At 35.5% G+C, this 21,274-nt stretch overlaps 1 protein-coding gene across 4 annotated transcripts in view; it reads left to right on the top strand.

The window, feature by feature from the left end:
- LOC127064182 (membralin) overlaps positions 1-20,475 on the top strand; it is a 56,625-nt gene extending 36,150 nt beyond the window's left edge. For 2 of the 4 annotated variants that reach the window (XM_050994838.1, XM_050994837.1), the window contains exons 11-13: positions 10,540-10,639; positions 14,932-15,247; positions 17,887-20,475. In XM_050994838.1, the coding sequence (XP_050850795.1) occupies positions 10,540-10,639; positions 14,932-15,247; positions 17,887-18,227 (757 nt within the window). In that variant the 3' untranslated portion in view covers positions 18,228-20,475. The other 2 variants (XM_050994841.1, XM_050994839.1) reach the window with 2 other exon arrangements.
- The last annotated feature ends 799 nt before the right edge of the window (positions 20,476-21,274 follow it).

Here is a 21,274-nt window from a genome sequence, read left to right as displayed (position 1 = left end):
CTCTTCGTTTTCTTTCTTTTTTTTTTTTATTTTCTTGTATTTTTTTTTCTTTCATTTTTTTCCCCTTTGTCCTTCCTTTTCTATTCGCTTGCCAGGAATTATTTTCCACAGGGAAAAGAAAGAATATCCTTAGGATTTTTACATAGAACAGATAATTCCTCGTTCATCCTTTTTTTCGTAGAGCAGAAAAATCCGAAGTTCGAAAAGTAATCTTGTAACGCGGAAAACTTTTCGAAATTGGATCATCCGCGGTACTTATTTTCTACTACGCCGTAGCTCGTTCAATTACTTGGCCTATTCGGCATAAAGTGTAACGTAATACCAAGTTATACAAACATCTTCGCTTTTTTTCTTTCTTTCCTTTTTCTTTTTCTTTCTTTTTTATTACGTCCGTACGTATTAACACAGTGCTTGATTTTTCAAATTATCGCTCGTAGAATATCATCTTCTAAAGTTGTATCTTCGATTCTTTAGAGAATTATAAAAAAAGAGAGAGAGAGAGAAATATCGTATTTCTTTCTCTCTTTTTCAGTCTCCCTCTCTTTCTCTTGCTTTAAGCAATTGATGTATTTGTCAGATGCAAGGAATAAACTCGAAAAATATCTCAAAAATATCCCGTCGAGTTCGACGTAGTTTCTCTCTCTCTCTCTCTCTCTCTCTCTCTCTCTCTCTCTCTCTTTTTTTCTTTCTTTCTGATGTCGGTCGTAAAGGCCCTTATCGAGACTCTGCAAAAGCACAAGGCGCGAATTCACATCCTAGAACCGATCAAGCGTAATTCCTCATAATTGGTAACATTCAACCCTCCTACTTTTTCTTCTCTCTCTTTCTCTCTCTCTCTCTCTCTCTCTCTCTCTCTTTCTATCTATCTATCTATCTATCTATCTATCTATCTATCTTTCTCTCCTTCGTTTTTCTTCGTTATGTTTGCCCGGAGATTCTCACCGGCGTTACCATGGGACCGGATACCATTGCTACTACTGCTGCTTCTGATGCCATATTGCTCATGCTCTGCCATATTGGTTCGACTTCGTTACTCTTCTTTCCGATTTCTTGCGTAATCGAAACGCGTCTCGTTGATTCGTCATTTCATTGGAAGACCATCGTCCGTTTAGTACGGTGATAATAATACCGTCTGTGCTAATGATCTTCCTTCGTCGTTCGTACGGCTTCATTTTGCTATCCATTTCGTAAGAAAATAAGCAGGCGAGCGAGAACCATCGAGTTTGAGTGTAGCAACGCTCTCGAGCGTGAAAATATCGTGAAAATTCTCCTTAAGATATCGTTTCTTCGATGGAGAGTAATACAGTTAATTAAGATCGTTAATCTTTGCCAACGAAAAAGTTCTGTTTATTTTTTTTTCTTTTTATTTATTTTTTCCTTTTTTTTTTTATACTTTTTTCGTTCAAATTTAACCATTTACAGGTAGGGATAAAAAGATGCTATGATATTTGAGTAAAATGTAAAAATGTTCTTTGGAAGATTATTATTATTTTTATTATTATTATTATTATTATTATTATTATTATTATTATTATTATTATTATTATTATTATTATTATTATTATTATTGTTATCATCATTATTATTTTTAGGAAAATTAGTAAACATTTTTTTGGCATTTTCTTTGTTAAATAAATGACACGCCTTGAGCCGATTTCTAACACCATCGAAGTAATGAGATGACGAATTCTTAGAAACCCTCTTGCCTTTCTCCCTCTCCCTCCTTCTCTCTCTCTCTTTTTCTCTCTCTCTTTTCCTCTCTTTCGAGCATCCCTTTGGATCACTCTTTGCGAAAAGGTGAAGGAGGGTAGCCAATGTGCACCGAGCTGGAAATGGATGATCTCTGCAAGTTAATTTGTAACTTGAGCATTCCGTCGGTAGGTGGAAGCTATCGTGAAAGTCACTGGGATGGTTTCTATGGTTGCATGAGAAGAGGGTGCAAGAGAAAGAGATAGTTAGGTGTGGGGAAAGGTACACGGTATCTCACGGGCTTGTTTGTTGCGCTAATGCCTAATTAGCGGGATGTTATAGCGTCAGGACAACAAGAAAGTCGTCTAGTTTCCGTTGTTTTCAACACTTTCGTGCCACGATCCGGCCACCTTTCAACTATCCACCGTGAAAATTTCTTTCCTCCGGTTATCTTTCTTCTATATTTTAGTATATACGTATCTATATATCTCGCTTCTTTCTTTTTTCCTTTCATTTATTTATTTATTTATTTATTTATTTATTTATTTATTTATTATTTATCTATTATTTATTTATTATACCTTAATCTACTTTCTCCATATTCTCCTTTTATATTCTTTGATATAAGTTTGTCTAGAGATATTAATCTGATATTTTAAAGTATGTGAGAAACTTTACCCTTACTTCTTTGTTCTTTTTCTTCCTTTCTTTTTTTTTTGTTGGTATAATTAATAACGCGTATAATTGGATACTTAGCGTAATCAGGTAACAGACAAATAATTAGAATATATCCTGATTATAATTTTGTAGTTTTCAATTAGATTAAATTTTATCCATCGAACGATAGGTATGTAAACGATCGGTTAAATATTTCATAAATCGTTATATTAAAGTAAATCATCTTTTTATTGGCGATCGATGCTATCGTAATAAGATCGATCAAGGATTACTTTAACAGATAGAACGACGATGTTCTATATCGAAATTGATCGGTTAGATTCAAAAAGATTCGCAGTCGATTCTCGAGATGGGTCCCCAGCTTCTCAACACCACCATCAACCTTCACCTCCTCCAATACTTCCTCCTCCTCCTCCTCCTCCTCTTCCTCTTATGGTCCTCGGATGTTCCGTGCCAATATCCGGCGATCTCTTAAACTTTAATTCAGTTCTCGTTCGAAGGCCACGATTCTCGTACGAAGTCTATGCTACGACATTGGCAAAAGCATGGCTTTATATCGTCTGGCCGGTACTATCGAACGAACATAAGCATTTTCACGGTACTACATATCGGATAAAATCGTTCTCACCTTGTAATATTTATTAACCGTCTAGATATGTTCAAAGAAAAAATCCTTTTTTTTTCTATTCACAATATGCAATCCAAAAAAGATTAAGTTGAATGAAATTATAAAAAAGAATGACATTTGATTCGTCCGAAAAAAAACAATAATTATTTCTTTTTCTTTTTTTTTTTTTTGCTCGAATTGCTCGCATCGATGTTACTGATCAAAATGTTAAACCTCCTGTCAATCTGTTATCTGTTATTTTTTTCATTTTTCTTTTTTATGACACGCGTAGAAAGAAATTACTATTTGTCGAAAGTAGTAGTAAATTTCGTGCTAATTAAAAAGAAATAATAATGTATTTTAAATTCGAAAGATATTTAATAGAATATGCGAAATCTCTTAACGGATGTGGATCTTATGGGTCTTTTAAATCATTCTTAAAGAAGATCGTAGAAGATCGCAAATTGAAAATTGATGATCTCTGTACTATATCAATAATTTTTATGAACCTGTAAAAATGATAATTGTGATAACGATAAATGCAACGTAGATTCTACGATAAGAATACACACACTTCCTATTTCTTTCTTTTTTATTTTTTATGTATACAAGAATCTCGTTCATCTTTTCGATACACACGTACAAGCGCACAAAAGTGATTATTCGTTGGATATATCGCAACATATCGAGGCATTACAATCACGTACCGTTCGTTGGACTTATGCGAGGGAGAGCATCTCTTCTCGTAGCGTTTCTTTCCAAGAAAATGGCTTCCCCACCTGGCCCTCGAAATCCGTTGAGCGTGATAAAATGATCTCTTTCCATGGTCTCGAGTTAGGATCATTAATCATGTTATTCCAGCAACGCTTGGAACGTAGACTCGAAAGAGTGTTAGAAAGAGTGAGACAGGTTTCCTACTGCTACTGTTGCTACTGTGTTCTGTCTGTAAGTGAAAAGAGAAAGAGAAAGCTTTCGAAAGCTTGGGTCTCTCTTATTGTACACTTGGCAGCTTTATCCGCGCTTTAATGCGTATCCACTGCATTACGACGCTTATGTACATGTGAGACTTGTCATAATAAATGATAATAAAAATAACATAATATATATATATATGACAATAATAATAATATTAATAATAATAATATCAAATAGAAAAAAAGTCGTTGTTTATATTCCGCTCGAGTTTGTCCCATGGATTATGGGTGCTTTTTTATATTGTAAGTAAGTATATACATTATTATACACACAACGTCCGGCTTACGTGCATGTTATGTGTGGACCACGATAATACACCCGAGACTACAATACCGAAGTAGTGTGAATCCTTTATTTTCATTGGACAAACCTATATAGAGTGTTTCTTCGTTTTTAGATCGTGGATGATTCTCTCTCTCTCTCTCTCTCTCTCTCTCTCTCTGTTTTTTTCGTTTCTTCATCTTCTTTTTCCCCCCGTCTCTTTCGATACGCATTTCTTGCCTTTCGAGACTTTTTCATATTCAACACGCGTGTAAAGGATTTTGCATTCGTTGGCTGGTGTACGATAGAGTAGTGAAGGATCGGGTAGGCATAATTATCTTATGAAAGAGCGAAAAGCTCGCACGGTTCTTCTTTACGTGAGTGACATTCTTTAAAAGTTTCGTTCGTCCGTAGAAAAAAACATTTACCAGTGAACTGCCTGGGATAACTTGAATCGAAAATTATTTCTTTCAATTTTTTCCCTCCTGTTCTCCTCTCGTTTTATTTTATTTTATTTTATTTTATTTTATTTTATTTTATTTTATTTTATTTTATTTTAGTTTTTATTTTATTTGTCTTTAATTTTTCTGTACTCATTATCCTCTGAAAAAGAAATAGATATAGAAAATCTTTATCGAGTTAGGGAAAAGACATACATCATGTGTATTTATATACATACATACATGCATACATACATACATACATACATACATACATACATACATACATACATACATACATACATACCTATATCATACATATATATATATATATATATATATATATATATATATATATGTATAAACTATCTTTGCGATTTTATATGAAAATTTATTTTAAAAATACTCGATGCGATCACTCTCGAACGTTACACTGAAGATGGACGCTCGAATGAACGAAGAAACGGCCATCGAACACACTGGATATCCTGTAAATACATTATCCAGATTTGCCGTATAGCTCTTGTGAGTCGGGCAATCTGCGATATCCTAGCAAGCTCGATATCACGTGCTCGACTCCCACGATCCTCTCTCTATCTCTCTTTATCTTTCTCTATCTCTCTCTCTCTCTATCTCTATCTCTCTCTTACTCTCCATCTGTTTCATTCGTCCCTTTCCCCATTCTCAGTTGGCACCAAACCATCCTTCGATCTTTTCTTTCTCTCACACTCATATCCGTATCACGCAAAACTCCGTCGCGTATTTATTCGGCCCGCTCGCTCTTGGGCACTCGACCGTAACTATTCTACGGTCCTTCAGCGCCTTCTGTCCATCGTTCACAATATTATTTCATTTTCCGCAAGGCTACCACGAGATAAGAGAGACCACCGTGAAAAAGGAGGATAGAAGAGAGGATTGAAGGTGGGCGTGGGTGGATAGGAAGATAAGACAAGAGAAGACAATCTAACCTCCGTCATTTCTTCAAACGCGTTAACTCATTCTCATCAACTCACTTTTATCGATGCTCGAAAGACGAACTATTCTCGATAATACAAAAAAAAAAAATTCATCAAGATATATATCCATTCTTAATAATTAATAAGATCGCTTTGTTTCAAATAGAAAAAAATAATTACTCTCGGTATTGTTAGAATCTCCAAGAAAAAATCAACGATATCCATCTATCCATCCATCCATCCATCTATCTATCGATCGATATCGTCAATGATTCACGATTATCAAAAAGCTATTCGTGTAGTTCGTCGATATTTTTTTCCGGGGGTAATACCAAGTCCTCCCGTTGAATGAGCGCTTCTAGAATACACACATGTACACAAGCATACTCACTCGAGAACGTGCGCGAGCGAGCGGTCGCTCGTGTACACATATAACAAGCGAGAGTAAACACACATGAAAAAGAAGGACGCACATTTCCGTCAGGAGTTTCGCTTCATCCTGCTAGGTTGGGGCCGTTCTTGGAGTGGTCAGAAGAGTTGAAAGAGAGAGAAAGAACTCCCTCTCTCTCTCTCTCTCTTTCTCTCTACTGTGAAGAAAGAAGAGAATTGTTTGCACCTCCTTCCTTCTCTCCTCCATCTAGCCTCTTTACTTCGTTCGTTCTTTCCTTCCTTCCTTCCTTCCTTCCTTCCTTTCTTCTTTCCTTCTTTCTTTCTTTCTTTCTTTCTCTCTCTCTCTCTCTCTCTCTCTCTTTCTTTCTCTCTCTCTCTCTCTCTCCCTTTCTCCCTGGTCATGTCGTCCCGACGATGCCCCGCGGGACCCCGCCGTCCCGTCGCGACCGAAGCTCAGATTGCTTTTATACCGTGGATTGATTGACAATATACTTACGTTAGGCGAGTGGACCGTACAGTTATGGAGACGGCCATCTACCCTCTACCCTCCCACATCCCTTATCCTCACTTACTTCCTCTTGTTCCAATCTAAACGCGACCCTCTTTCCAGTACCGGGACATCGCTGCGGGACGCTCGTTCCACCTTTCTTCCTCTTTTTTCTCTCTCTTTCTCTCTCTTTTTCTGTCTCTTTCTCTCCTTCTCTTTTTCCAACCAGAATAAACCATTATCAGGAAAATTTCTGGATGCAAGGGAAAATGTTCCTGCCACGATATGCTGTGCCCTGTGGACTCGGCCGATACCGACAAAGCTTTTATCGTGTTATATACGCTATTACCCGATATATACATACATATGTATATGTTATGTATATGTATATGTATACATATATATGCGTGTGTTTGTCGCGGGAGTACGTCGTTTTAACTCCGCGCTCCATGAGTGTTCACTTTTTCCTCTGTTATTCTTTCTTTCTTTCTTTCTTCTTTCTCTCTTTTTCCTTTCTCTCTCTCATTTTACCTTTTCATTTTTTCTTTCCTCTCTCTTTCTTTTTTCATTCATATCTGTCGGAGACTCGATTCACCAATTGTTTTTCATTATTGCTTTGTAGTTCAATCTTTTGTACATATCTCTTATGTATACGCATACCCACACATATATGTATATAGGAAAATAATTATTGACATAATCGTACGAGATCTTTCGTTATTTAATAAGTAATCTTTGAAATTTCATGATAAAAGACAGAGGGAGAAAGAGAGACAGAGAGAGTATTTGAGAGAGATAGAGAGAGAGTGTTGATACCGTTGAGACTTTAGTAGTGATAGTACGCTTGTGGTAGTACCATTCAATGAATTCAGAATGCGTTTGGAGAGTCTCCTTCTGGCTCTTTACCCTCTCCTCTACCTTCCCCATTCCCAGAAAAGACGTATGAATCGTCGTCGGATGGTTGCGCTTGGCTCAACGTGGGACACTTTAGAGCTTATGTCCTCGGAATACGTAACGCCGGATTTCGAGGATATTCTTTCTTCTTTCCTTTTCCTTTCCTCTCTTTCTCTCTCCTATCTATCTATCTATCTATCTATCTATCTATCTATCTATCTATCTATCTATCTATCTATTTATCTATCTATCTACATATATATAGTTAACTCGCTTCGCCAGAACTTTTTATCGATATAACTTATCTTTGAAAATCTAATCTTCTGCGAACTAACGGCCTGAGAGATCCTCGAAAAGAATTTTCGGTGCACCGTATGAAAATCGCCTGTTCGATTTAAAGAAACCAGGCATCCTTAACGTTTCTCTCTCTCTTTCTCCTTCTCTCCCTCTCTCTCTCTCTCTTTTTCTTTCTTATAGACGATCCTCAATGTATATTGAAATATTTGAGAAATATTCGATGGAATTCATTGGATTCTCAAAAGGGGTAGAGAAAGAGGAGGGCAAGGGGCTTAGCAAGGAGCTGGCTTTCGAAATTCCTTAGCTCAGGCGATATGATAATAATGTTTCGTACGAGCTATTAAATGATGAAAATCGAGTTTTCAGATCTTTTTCTATAAGATGAGTTTGCGGATATGTCGATGGTATGGCGATCGTCCATTTTTAAGTAAAATTTTAGAAACCAATGCGCATACCTATTTTGTATTTTTGTTTCTTTTTTCTTTTCCTTTTTCTTTCCTCTTTCTTTTTTCTTTTTCTTTCGCAAAACTTTTCTAGAAAGGAATTTGAGAACGTCTGAAACTTGAGTTTCGATGTATGAAAGGGCTCGAGGATTTCCGATGATGGCTCTCTCTCTCTTTCTGTGTGTGTGTGTGTGTGTGTGTGTGTTAGAGCGTGTGCGCGTAACGGGGAATTACTTGTTCGAAACGGCGCGAAGTGTGGAATTTCACTCTTGAAGTTTTCAACGACGGCACTTAACGCGATTCCTTTCGATTGCACGAAGTTAGGTAATACCGAGACAACTGGCTTAGGAGTAGCATTAGTTTCGAAGATAGATTAAGTCTTTATCGTTGTGAAAATTCCATCCGTACTTGCTATATTTGCTTCCGGAAAAGTTACATCCGAACAATCGCGTCATGAGGTTCTTCGTCTCTCTTTCTCCATATTTATATGTGTATAGATGGAATATAAACAAAAAAAATAAATAAATAAAAAATAAAAGGAATAAAAGAATCTACAAAAAATAAAATAATAAAAAATAAAAAAAATTCTATATAATTGTATACATATTTTTTTATTTCTTTTATATTTTATTTTATTTTTTTTTAACTTCCACAATCTTTCGCAAGGACGTGAGGAACTCATTTGCAGAAGCGACTCGATAAGTATCTGCTCTTGTTTTTTTCTTTTCCTGTCTTCCCCGTAGGATTCTTTTTTTTTCTTTTTCTTCTTTTTTTCTACCTTTTCTACGAAGAAGAAACTATGAAATTAAAGTGGAGTCTAGGAATAGACGTATACTCTAGGAAATTAGCCGTCCTAGTCGTCAAGGAGGTACACACGAAGGACTATCGTGTCCTTCCTTTCTATACACCCTTAGAACGTACGACCCAGATCGACTTTCTTTTTGCTTCGCTTAAGAGCACATCGACGTTGGCTTAGACTCCACCCTGATCCGCAAATATTGGCCATACCGTAACAGCGCGTCGTAAAAATCACTTGATTATAATCCCTCCATCCTTATCGCATCCAGAACGAGAGAAAGAGAGGAAGAGAGAGATAGATAGATAGGGAGAGAGAGAAAGAGAGAGTGAGAGAGTGAGAAAGATAGAGTAACTCAGTTTTTTCGACAACGAATAAGTTTGCTATCAGAATTTTTCTTCTTTTTTTTTTAATATTTATTTTTTAATATTTTATCGAGAGTAATATCTTGTACGTATCTCTCGATATTACTTTTATTTAAATCGTAAGATTTTTTTGAGAAAAATTATTATTCTCTATTATCCGTTTTTATCTCTTATCTTTCTCTCTCTCTTTTTCTGTGTCTTTCTTATTTTTTCTAGCATTGAATTTTTCTCTATAATTAATTTATTTCGAGCTTGACACCGAAGCTGTCCTCACACGGATCCGTGTGATATATGTCAGGTCTGAAACGTCGAGTTTCGTCGGTGCAAGGTGCCAATACGCCGATACACCATCGACCCCATTTTCTTCTACGAAATGAAAGTAATTTATTGTCCTTTTTACGAGCTCTTTCTATATCTACCATGGAATACCAAGGGGATAAGAATAGAGCAAGCCATCGTTGTAGTTTACCACGTTAAAAAAGGCACCACGTACATAAATACATACATACATACATAAATAAATAAATACGTACATATAAAAAGATATTCATTATTCCCGTCGATTTTTATCATTGACCGATTTTTTATTTCTTTTCGATCGTAAGTAAGTTTCGTTTTTGGAGTAATACGATTAAGAAACATTAGAAACGAATAGTATGTTTACTATGGGGGATAAAAGTGGGGCCAGGTGAGTGGGTGGGAGGTGATAGGGGGTAGTGGTGAGTCCTCACGAAATAGCGTAAAGAAGTAATTCAGTTAAGAAGAGATTAAGAGATAAAGCGTTTCTGCGTTTTATTTACCATAAAGCCCGTGCTGGATTAATCCTTGGCGCGATGAGAAAGATAAGTTTTATGTGTTTTCCGGATATAAGATCGGAAAGTTTGTCGATTGCGTCGAAGGAATTTTTTAATTATCCTCCATTTAATCCTGCGATCGTCTCGAGAACATTTTCTTTTTCTTTTTCTTTTCCTTGTTTTTTCTTTTTCTCTATTTTTCTTTTTTTTTGTAATTTTTTCTGTTTTCTTTTTTTTAAATCTCATCCCGAGACACAACAGCGAAGACAGGGAATAAAATGAAAGTTATGAAAATAATATTTTAATCATCGTTTATTCCTATTTTAAATCATCATCATCATCATCATCATCATTATTATTATTATTATTATTATTATTATTATTATTATTATTATTATTTGTGGTTTTGCTTATAAACCTAAACAATTTCTTTTCTAATTATTTCCTCTCTGTTTTCTTTTTTTCAGATTCTTCTATCTGTATCATTTCTCTTTCTACGCGTATCACTATCGATTTAACGGACAGTACAGTAGCCTGGCATTGGTGACATCTTGGCTGTTCATACAGGTAAAACGGTATATTTCTATTTAAATAAACGTATCATTGATATTTCGGTATCACGTATGACGTTTAGCGACTCGATACGACGCTATGACTACGAGCTAATCGATTGATCTCGTATCTGTTATATATTAACCATTTGTGCCCAAAGCTAGTAATCGACGTTACGTCGTCGTTACATACCGACGTATATATTTTTATTGTCGTAGCTACGCGACAAAGGCGACCATTTTTGTCTTTTTTATGTCCAACCAAAAGATAAGTTATGCTTAGGCAAAAAAATATTGCGGAGCTTTGCACGCGTTAGGTCATATTAAATCGTCGGATAGGTTATATTAAATAAATTTGATTGGAGCATGAGGAGAGATCAAAATATAAAGAAGAAACAATAAAGAGAATGATTGAAAGAGTGAGCGTGAAAGAGCCAGACAGAGAGAGAGAGAGAAAGAGTGAGATAGAGATAGATAGATAGATAGATAGATAAGTAGATAGATAAAGATAGAGAAAGAAAGAGTGATAAAGATAGTGAAAGAGGTTGGTAGGGCCGGACGAAGGACAGAAGTATCAACGCAAGATGAGGCAGAGTGAAGGAAGAAGCGAATTATTGGTGGAAAGGGTAACGCGAACGCGAAGAACGTGAGTGAGTGGGACGAGAAGGTAGTAGGAGTGGATTGGGTTGGGGTGGAGTGGGGTTGGGTGGTATGGAGTGGGGTGGGGTGGGGTGGGTTGGGATACAGCATGGTGGGAACGAGTGAGTAGGTGCTGGGTTGGATGGTGAGGAAGAAGGAGGGGAAAGGAGGCGGTGGAGAAGGGGGGATACTTTGCGAGAGAGGCCATTCGTCGATGGTGGGAGTCTGCGATTGACAGCGGCGGCAGGACGAAGAGCGTGGTCGCAGTTCTATAGCCTAGAGCCTCGCTATCGTTCAAACGTAAGTTACGTAAACGCAAGCGGTACAATGCTCCTGACAGCTCGATCGATGGAAGTAATTTAATGCGTACCTCGTGGCAGCAGGCGAGCGCGGTGTACATTTGTACACGCAAGGAAGAAGGACATCCCCGAAGGATTTACTTACGCGTCACCGCGTCAGCACCGTGCACTTAGGATACTTATCGAGAGGACGCTAACTCAAATCGTCGCTAACTCGATAACTGTCGTTATCGTCATGATCGTCATCGTCGTCGTTATTATATTAGGAATATCTCCTATTTAATCTTGGCAATAGTTTGGTCTATGTTAAACTTTCTATCGAAAGTATTTTTCGTTGAGTTTATACGGTTATAGGTTAGATCTTTCTTTTTTTTTTTTTTTTTTTTTTTCATAGGACGATACGATCGTCCTCGAGTTATTGAGTAGGAGAAAGTTGTAGGAAATAGAGGGATTTTTTTTCTTCTTCTTATCTTTCTTTTCTTTTTTGTTTGATACTTCTTTTATTTTTTTTTTATCGACGAATTAATCTCCCCAATAAAGCAAAGAGAGATAATCAAATTGGAGATATTATCTGAGAATACATTTGGGAAAATAATTGTATCTGTTTGCGAAGAAAGGATTCGATTCATTTGTTAATCGGCGAACGCAGATGTATTGTTTCTTTTCTCTTCGTATTTTTTTCCTTTTTCCCTTCCTCTTTTTTTTTATGAGGAATTAGGTACACGATCGATAGAAGGATCGTTCATAGGATGTAAACAAATCGATCGGCGTTCTTATAATCGGCCAGGTATATAATCCAGTTCGGATAGCGCGCACTTTGAAAAGCCAATAACTCGTAATTAGATTATCGCGATGGCTGGTATTAACACACGGGTATTGTTATAATGGCATTACAAGAGGTAGTCGTATGCGTTAATAGCTACGTTCGACATTTACTGTATATATTTTCCCGTGGAAAAATCGAATTGCCATTAAAGTGTAATGGAGTGGATAATTAATCGGCGAAAGATGTAAATTAATAATGCATCCTGGGAAAAGTAGGTGGAAGAACATTCTGAAAAAAAAAGAAAAAAAGAAAATGTTTCTTTCTTTCTTTCCTTCGTTCGTTCGTTCGTTCGTTCGTTCGTTCGTTCGTTCGTTCGTTCCACCGCGTTTATTCTTTTTTTCAAAATCATCGTCCAAGTTGGTGAGCATCGATTAAATCGATCGTCCGATCGTAAATTATTCGCCGAGTTAACGAGTTTATGAGTGTCTCGTGTCGTTGGAAAATTCAAGGTGCCCTAAGGGCTCGACTCGTGGATTTAGCGACCGCAACGACGACGACGACGGCGGCGTTGGCGTTGGCTATGGGGGTGGCGGCAATAGCAACGAGATGACACGCGGAAATCGTTTTGATTCGCGACTGCTTGTTCGGACGGGCAACATCCACCCCCACCCTTCCTCTTCTCTCTCTCTCTCTCTCTCTCTCTCTCTCTCTCTCTACCGTTGTCGTAGATCAGGCTTTCTCGTTGGCCGATTATTAGCCTTCGGGCGTGATTATATGCCGGCCGATATCGGTGTCATCGGCTCACCGATTATACGGCAAACGAAAATTCGATTTCCTCGGGGGCTACTTCATCCCTCTCCCTCTCCCTTTCTCCTTCTACAACCACCCCCCAACCCCCGTTTCTCCTCTTCTCCATTTCATTCTCTTTACAACCCCCAACCGTGCTACCTTCGTCCGCCCGTTCGATGCGTTTCTTCTTCTTCTGCTTCTTCTTCTTTTTCTTGTTTGTTCTTTCCTCCATATTTCTTTATTTTCTATTCTTCTTTCCTTCTCGTTTTCTTTTTTTCTTTCTTTCTTTCTCTTTTTTTTTCTTTTCTTTTTTTTACACGTTCATCCTCTTATTTTCAGAACGACGCAAAATCGTTCCTTTCTCGGCGACGAATCACCGGGGATACCATTTCCTTTCCGTCGCCGACAGGTGCCCGTTCTCGAGATATCTATTTTCCATACTCCAGCATCCCTTACTTTCCCTTTTCTATTTTCGATTTTTTTTTATTTTTGTTTTTTGTCCTTTTCTTTTTGTTTTGTTTCTATTTCTTTTTTCTATTTTTTTTTCATATCTTAGCTCTATCTTTGTCTAATGTTTCTCTCTCTCTCTTTGTCTTTCTCTCTTTGTATATATATATATTTTTTTCTTTCTCACGAATCAAAACGCGAAGCAACGCGAATGATGTCCCGTTTGATATTGTTGTCATCTGTGATTATACTCGTAGAAAAAAAAGTTGCATTTTTGTCTCCTTTATTTTTCTTTTATTTCTCTCACATCCATTCTTTTTTTCCCCTTTCCGTTTCTTTAAAACATGGTTACGTGTTAAAATACGATAGAACGATATATGTGTGTACGTATGTGCGATATGGGAGAAAATTACAATTGCGAGGAAGGCTCGATCGAGAGCAAACGAGAAAGAGAAAGAGAAAGAGAAAGAGAGAGAGAGAAAGAGAGAGGGATTGATGGAGAAGATAGAGAGAGGATGTTATGGTGTATGTGTGTATGTGTATGTATGTGTATGCGTACTACGTGTATACTACATAGCTCTCCTCGGAGCTCGGGACGAAAGAGAGTACCGGCATAGAACGAATTTGGCGAATTTCCATATAAATTTGCTGGCCGCGCGCGACACAGAAGCTTCGACCGGGAACAACCGGGCACCGCACCGGTCTCTACTCTACTACCTCTATCCTACACCACAGACGAGATATAATATGGTAGAATGTTACTTCTGTTTGCCACGGACGGACAAAACAACGTTCAACAATCTGGCTTCGATAGATTCATCGTGCTCCTTCTGCTCCATGATTTCTCTATATAACAAGCTATCATGCAATTTCGAACTTGGGTTAAATTATTTATTAAATTTTGACATACTGTTTGTTAGATTCTATGACCATTTGTACGATATTTGAATTTGGATAAATTATCCATCGATACTATCCCATGTACGATCGGTTTATTTCGAAGTGGTATTAAATCCAATTTTTCTTGTGCTCGATTAATTGTCATATCGTTTAATGAATGAAAAGATTTGAGAAAGTAATATTGTTACTGTTATAAATGTTAACTCGATTTTATTATATATGATACAATTAAATTATAATATATTTAATATATTTGATATATAATATAATTGATAGAAATATAATATCGTATAGAAAATGATTGAGAAAACTATTAATGAAATATATCAAAGGGAATAAAATAAAATCGTTTAATGGGACGTTCGTATCGATGAGACGATTATTACATTTGACGAGGTGACAATAAAATAAATTGAAAAAAAAAGAAGAAAGGAAAAGAAAAAATATAATCTTTTTTCTTCTTTTTAGCATTCGATGTTGTACTTCTTCCATCATTACGAATTACCGGTGATACTCCAGCAAGCACAATTGCAACAACTTCTTCTACGCAATCCGACTCAACCGACTCAGCCGCCGACGCCTAGTACGGCGCCAACGACGCCTGGACAGTCGCCCACTACGACGCCATCATCCAGTCCGAATCCGTCGACACCAACGACCGAACAGACGCAACAAAATTACATCGCCGAGTTATCGCAGTTAGATCCTGATCCTAACGGTCAGGAGGAAGTCGTTGAAAGAATTTCTTCCTCATCCGTACTAGAATCTACGAGCGATCGGCAAAGTGAGTCTTTTCAAGGACAACCAGGATCTCTTTTATTTTATTACTATAACGATTTATTAACGAACAGAAACATATTGGATGACTTATGGTAACTTGAAATGGTAATTAAGAAATTATTTTCTTTCCAGTTTATTAACAATTTTCATTCAGATTATACTTGACCTTTCGAACGGTTTAATTAAACGAACGATTAATTCATTTTCACAATATCATAGAGGAATACGAGTAACAAACAAACACGATCGAACCTATCGATTAGTTAAAATATCGCTTGATATTTATTGAATCGGTATTTTCATACGATCGATTAATATCTTGAACAAACGGACAGTAATTTAGGTATAATAAAATATCGATACGTACTATAAAGTGACAGGGCGACCCTGACTCCTGATCGCATTATATCTATAAAAATGTTCGCTGAATATATAACTACGGAATGTATACATTTGATGCGAACGTTTCCTTAACAAAATACTTATAATTATATTAATAATAATATTCGATCGAATTAAATAGAATGGAAACATATTAAAAATACTACATATTTCTAGATTTCAATGAAGAAATAAATCGAATTAGCTCTTTGACCGCGACATTCAAAGTGAATGGCAAATATTCGTATTGCTCGAAAGGGTGCTAACATTTTACCGTGGTTCGTTTTCGTTCAGATTTTCTTGCTTTTTTCGTTCGAGTGACACATTTTAGAAAAAAGAACGTCGCGTTGGGTGCTTTTATCGGAATGTTTGCTCCTCACTCTTTCCAAATTTGATTTTTTTCTTTTCTTTTTTCTCTCTCTCTCTCTCTTTTATTTCCTTTTCCCTCTTTTTTCAACGATCATTTCGACGTTCGTCATATCCTTCTCCTCCTGTTCTCAAAGTTTCGAACCCGCACTTCGTAGATCCTGTGTCACTAACATTCGTCATTCCCATGCAACACGATTTGGCACGCGATATCTGCCAGGCTATCGTGTTTCTATTCGAACGATCCAACTAACGACAATTACTTTCTGGCCTTTTAATTTCACCTCCGGTTTCAACCGCGAGCTGGACGATCGATAATCGGCTTAACCGCTAACACGCCGTACGAACGACCAAGGGAGAAAGAGAAGGCTTTGTTTAGGCTCGCTCGGTTTACTTCCTATAGAAATTTATGTCCCGGCTTGGAATCGTGATACTCTTTAACTATCGCTCGTTAAATGTCTCCCTAGATATCCTCTCTCTCTCTCTCTCTCTCTTTCTCTTTCTCTCTTTCTCTTTCTCTCTTTGTCTCTCTCTTTGTCTCTCTCTCTCTCTCTCTCTTGCTTCACCATTTTGTACAATCGATCGATGTTTATTTAAATTCCTGTTTTCTGTTTTCTTTCTTCTTCTTTTTCTTCTCTGTTTCCTTTTTTGTTTTTATAATTTTACCGTACGTGTGTTTCGTTTAGATCCAATTATATGTTGATCGAGCTCTTTTTTTTTCCTTTTTGTTTCTGTTTCTTTCCTTTTTTTTTATTTTTTTTATCTTTTTATTTTTTTATTTTGAACTTTGTATGTGCACGTGATCGCAGAATTATAAAATATATATTCATTTTTAATGTAATTTGAACGATGAAGTTCTTCATTGAATTTCGTACTAATTATTATAACGATCTAATTTGTCCATTATTTCTGCTTTAATAATATTATTATAAAATATACTTTATGTATACACACACACACACACACACACACACACACACATACACACACATTGGGTATAACAAAATTACATGATAAAATTTCAAAAATGGATTCTCCGTACAAAGAAGGGGAACAAAAAAAAAAGTTTTACCAAAATGGATTCGGAAATGTTTAATTTTTGAATTATGATTAAATATGATTGAATTGTGTTTATTTTATTTATTGGAATTAATTCAAGTGCAATTACTTTACAGTTCAAATATCTAATCGTGTCTGATGAATTTTTTTATTTACTGAATATCTTTAATATCACGCATAATCAGAATCATAAGTGGATATATTTTTATAAAAAATAAAAATCGGATTCAATCAGACAGTAATTTATGCAAGAAGTAAATATTTCAAACATTCACATAAGATGTTAATCGACTTAATGTATCATAATTCCATCAATTATATATATCAAATATAATTTTAAGACCATACTTAAAAATCTTATAAATTAGAAATCAAACATTCCAAAAGTGAATAGTAACAAAACATATTTTCTTACGTATGAGGAATCCACTTCTGGAAATTTTGCTGTCCAATTTGTTATATCATACTATAAAAATATTAAAAAAAAAAAAAAAAGAAAAAATCAGACAAGAAAGAACGGTATAAAAAACACACAGACACATATCAAAAAAATATTATTATACCGATTAACGAATTCCTAAAACGAAATCAGACCAGCCCAGCCCAGCCCAGCCCAGCCCAGTCCAGTCCAGTCCAGTCCAGTCTAGCCCAGACCAGACCAGACCAGACCAGACCAGACCAGACCAGACCAGATCAGACCAGACCAATCCACATTAAATTCCTGTTACTTAACTTTTAATAGCTTATAATAAGCTCTTATAAGCTTATAATAAAATTTAGAAAAATGATTCCGTAAGAGGTAGCAGGATGTTTAACAGGTCCTTTCTGTACGTTCAGCGATACGTTTGGAAGAGGAAACGAACGGGACGAATGAGGAAACTCTAGCAGAACTTTCATCCTCAGAAATTGCAGCCATGGAAACTATGGATGGTGGTTGTTCGTCGGCGGACACTTCGACGTCCGAAGGTTTCGAGGTGATCGAGGCTAACGAAGCTAGCCGAAATGAAATGGCGATTATATCGACAACAGCAATAACAATGACGACGATGACGGCGATGACGATACCGACGTCGACATCGACGTCATCGCCGACGCCGCCGACGACGATGACGACGATGACGACGACGACAACGACGACGGAGTTGACGTTGTCTTCGACGGAAGGAGAAGATCATTAGATTGTATTCGATTTTTGATTTTTGATTTTGATTTGCTTTGCGAGTGCCAGTGTTGCATGTTCGACGTCGATTTTAAGATTGAGATTGAAAGGATATTGAAAGGATATACACACACTAGATAGGATTTAGTAAGGAAGATCAACGGAGAGAGAGAGAGAGAGAGAGAGAGAGAGAGAGAGAGAGAGAGAGAAAGAGTGAGAATGCAGGTATGCTCGTACAATTTATTATGAGAACATTAGATCATTTTCGTTCCAAATTTAGACGTGTATGTGTGAGAATAAGGATGTGAGATAAAGGATAAGTAAAATAGGGAAAGAACGGGGAAAGGAAAGGAGAGAATACTTTTTTCTTTTTCTTTTTCTTTTTCTTTTTCTTTTTCTTTTCTGTCTTCTTTATTTATGTAACTATATATATATATTTTTTTTTTTTTGGAAAATTTTATTCCGCCGAAACAATAAAAAGAAATATAAGTACGGATTGAAGATTAAAGAAAAAGGAGATGGAGTAAGAAAGAAAAAAAAGAACATGCGTCCCTCGTATCTTTTATCAGAACGCATTATTCTTTGAAAGTTGTATATTTTTGTTTTCTCTTCTTTTTTTCTTTTCCTGTTCTCTTCTTCTATATTCTCTTTCTCTTTTTCTTTCCCATTTTTATAATAATTTCAAGCAGGATAATCTGTACTTGTGTTTTCTTCTTTCTTTCTTTCTTTCTTTCTTTCTTTCTCTTTTCTTTTTTCTTTCTTTCTTTTTTGTGTTTTCTCGTAGTATTTTATGATTTTTAAATTCTCTTTATATTTTTCTTTTATTTTGTTTGGTTTATTTCTCTGTTTTTATTTTTTTCTTTTAAATACCCTTTTTTTCTGGAGTGGAAAGAGTCACGTTAAGAGGATTATGGCGGGAAAGCGAAAATCGACGAAATTGAATGGGTATGCTGAGTTCGACGATATTTTTCTCGTTTTTTTTTTTTTTTTTTTTTTTTTTTTTTACCGTCGAAAACAAACGAAAAGTCTCTTTAGGAGCCTTCGATCAAACGATCTAATATTTGTATATTATTGTAAATCATTATTGTTAGTGCCTGATGCGATCAATGTATGTATATCGTTTTTGAGTTTCGATCATTCGATGTTCTTTGATGGTTCGTGTTTTCGAATTTTCTTTTTTTATATATATATATTTTTTAATCTTTGAATCTGAGTATAAATAAAAAAAAAATTAAAGTAAAGCAGAAGAAAAGTTGGGAGCAAAAATGATCCAACTAATTTAAAATAAAATTTTGAGATTTTTGTCATTGTTATCTGACAATAGGTGACGTCAGTTCGATGAAATGTTTCTATAGGAATTTAACGACACATGTGGCGATTAGAAAGAAAGAAAGGGAGGGAGAGAGAGGGAGAGATAGGAGCAAGAATTGGATAAATGTTTGTTAAATTTTTTTCATCGAATGATAAACATTAGAAACATAGAAGATCGATATACACACACCTATATATATATATATATATATATATATATATATATATATATAGGTATGTGTGTGTGTGTATGTATACGTGTGTGTATATATATATATATATATATATGTATGTATGATGCGTGTATCTGTATTGTTTTTAAACGAACCATTCTAGTAATATATATATATATATACATACATATATATACATATATATATATATATACATACATACATATATATATATATACACACATACATTCACATGCATATACATATAATTTAATCAAAGTAAGCAAGGTGACAGACTTTTAATTATAATGGTACTTATTGCACATGTATAAATAAATAAATGCATATATATATAAACATAACTAATATATATATGTATATATATATTTCTTAATTATAAAAAAGAAAGAAAAAAAACGATTGTGAAATTTCGTTTGAGTGCAATTCGGCGTGAGAAAATAATAGAGAAAATAAAGAAAGAAAGAAAGAAAGAGAGAGAGAGAGAGACAGAAAATGACAGTATGTGCACGCGTGTGCATACGTATATAAATGTGAGCGTGGGTACGTGTTTGTACGTACAAGAAAGTTAAGTAGCAATTGGGAGAGAGGAAATAGAAAAACGAAATCTTCAACAATGAAAATCAAAAGAAGGAAATAAAATGAAAAGAATGTCAGGGAATACAAAAAAAAAAATAAAGACATAAAAGGAGAAGATAAAAAATAAATCAAGGATAAAACAATCCGTCACTTTGCATGTCGCATATCTTCTGTTGGCTACGCGTACACTCGTGCGACTCTGTAAAAAGCAAGAAAAACAAAAAAGAAACCCAAATTTTTTTCAAAGTAATTTAGGAATATAGATATAAGAGACTCCTTTGGTTGTAAATAATATTATTGCTATATCTCGCGCTTTTGTTATTTTATTATTAATATTATTTTATTATTATTGTCATTATTATTATTATTATTATTATTATTATTATTATTATTATTATTATTATTATTATTATTATTATTATTTTATTATTATTGATAATGTATGATATAGCGATTGTTGTTACTATTATTATTGCTAAATTACTATCAAATGCTCTATTATCATTAGATTGTACAATAAAAAGGAAGGCAAAAAAAAGACGAAAACAAAAACAAAAAGTGAATGTAAAAAAGTAGAAGCGAGAGTGATTTAAGAGAGAATATCTTGCGCGGTCAATATTTTTTTTCCTTTTTTTTTACTTTACTTTCCTTCCTTCCTCTCTTTCTCTCTCTATCTCTATTTCTATCCTTCTCTCTTTTTCTCTCTGTGTTTTCTTCCTTTTTCCATCTCTTTCAGATTCGTCGATATAAAACGATGAGAGAACGCGAGGGGAATTTATACTTACAATTACGTGGGAGTGAGAGAGAAACAGAGAAAGAAAGAAAAAGAGAGACAGAGAGAGAGAGAGAGAGAGAGAGAGAGAGAGAAAGAGAAGGGATGAGAAAGAAGAGAGGAGACGTCGAACGCAGGTAAGACTTGGACGTAAGGAGACTCGAAAGAGATTTCCACGAAATTGAAATGGATCGTCGTATCGGGGCGGCGATG

Source organism: Vespula vulgaris, chromosome 5 (genome assembly GCF_905475345.1).
Source record: "Vespula vulgaris chromosome 5, iyVesVulg1.1, whole genome shotgun sequence".
NCBI classification, from domain to species: domain Eukaryota; kingdom Metazoa; phylum Arthropoda; class Insecta; order Hymenoptera; family Vespidae; genus Vespula; species Vespula vulgaris.
This window is presented reverse-complemented; position numbering and strand designations above follow the sequence as displayed.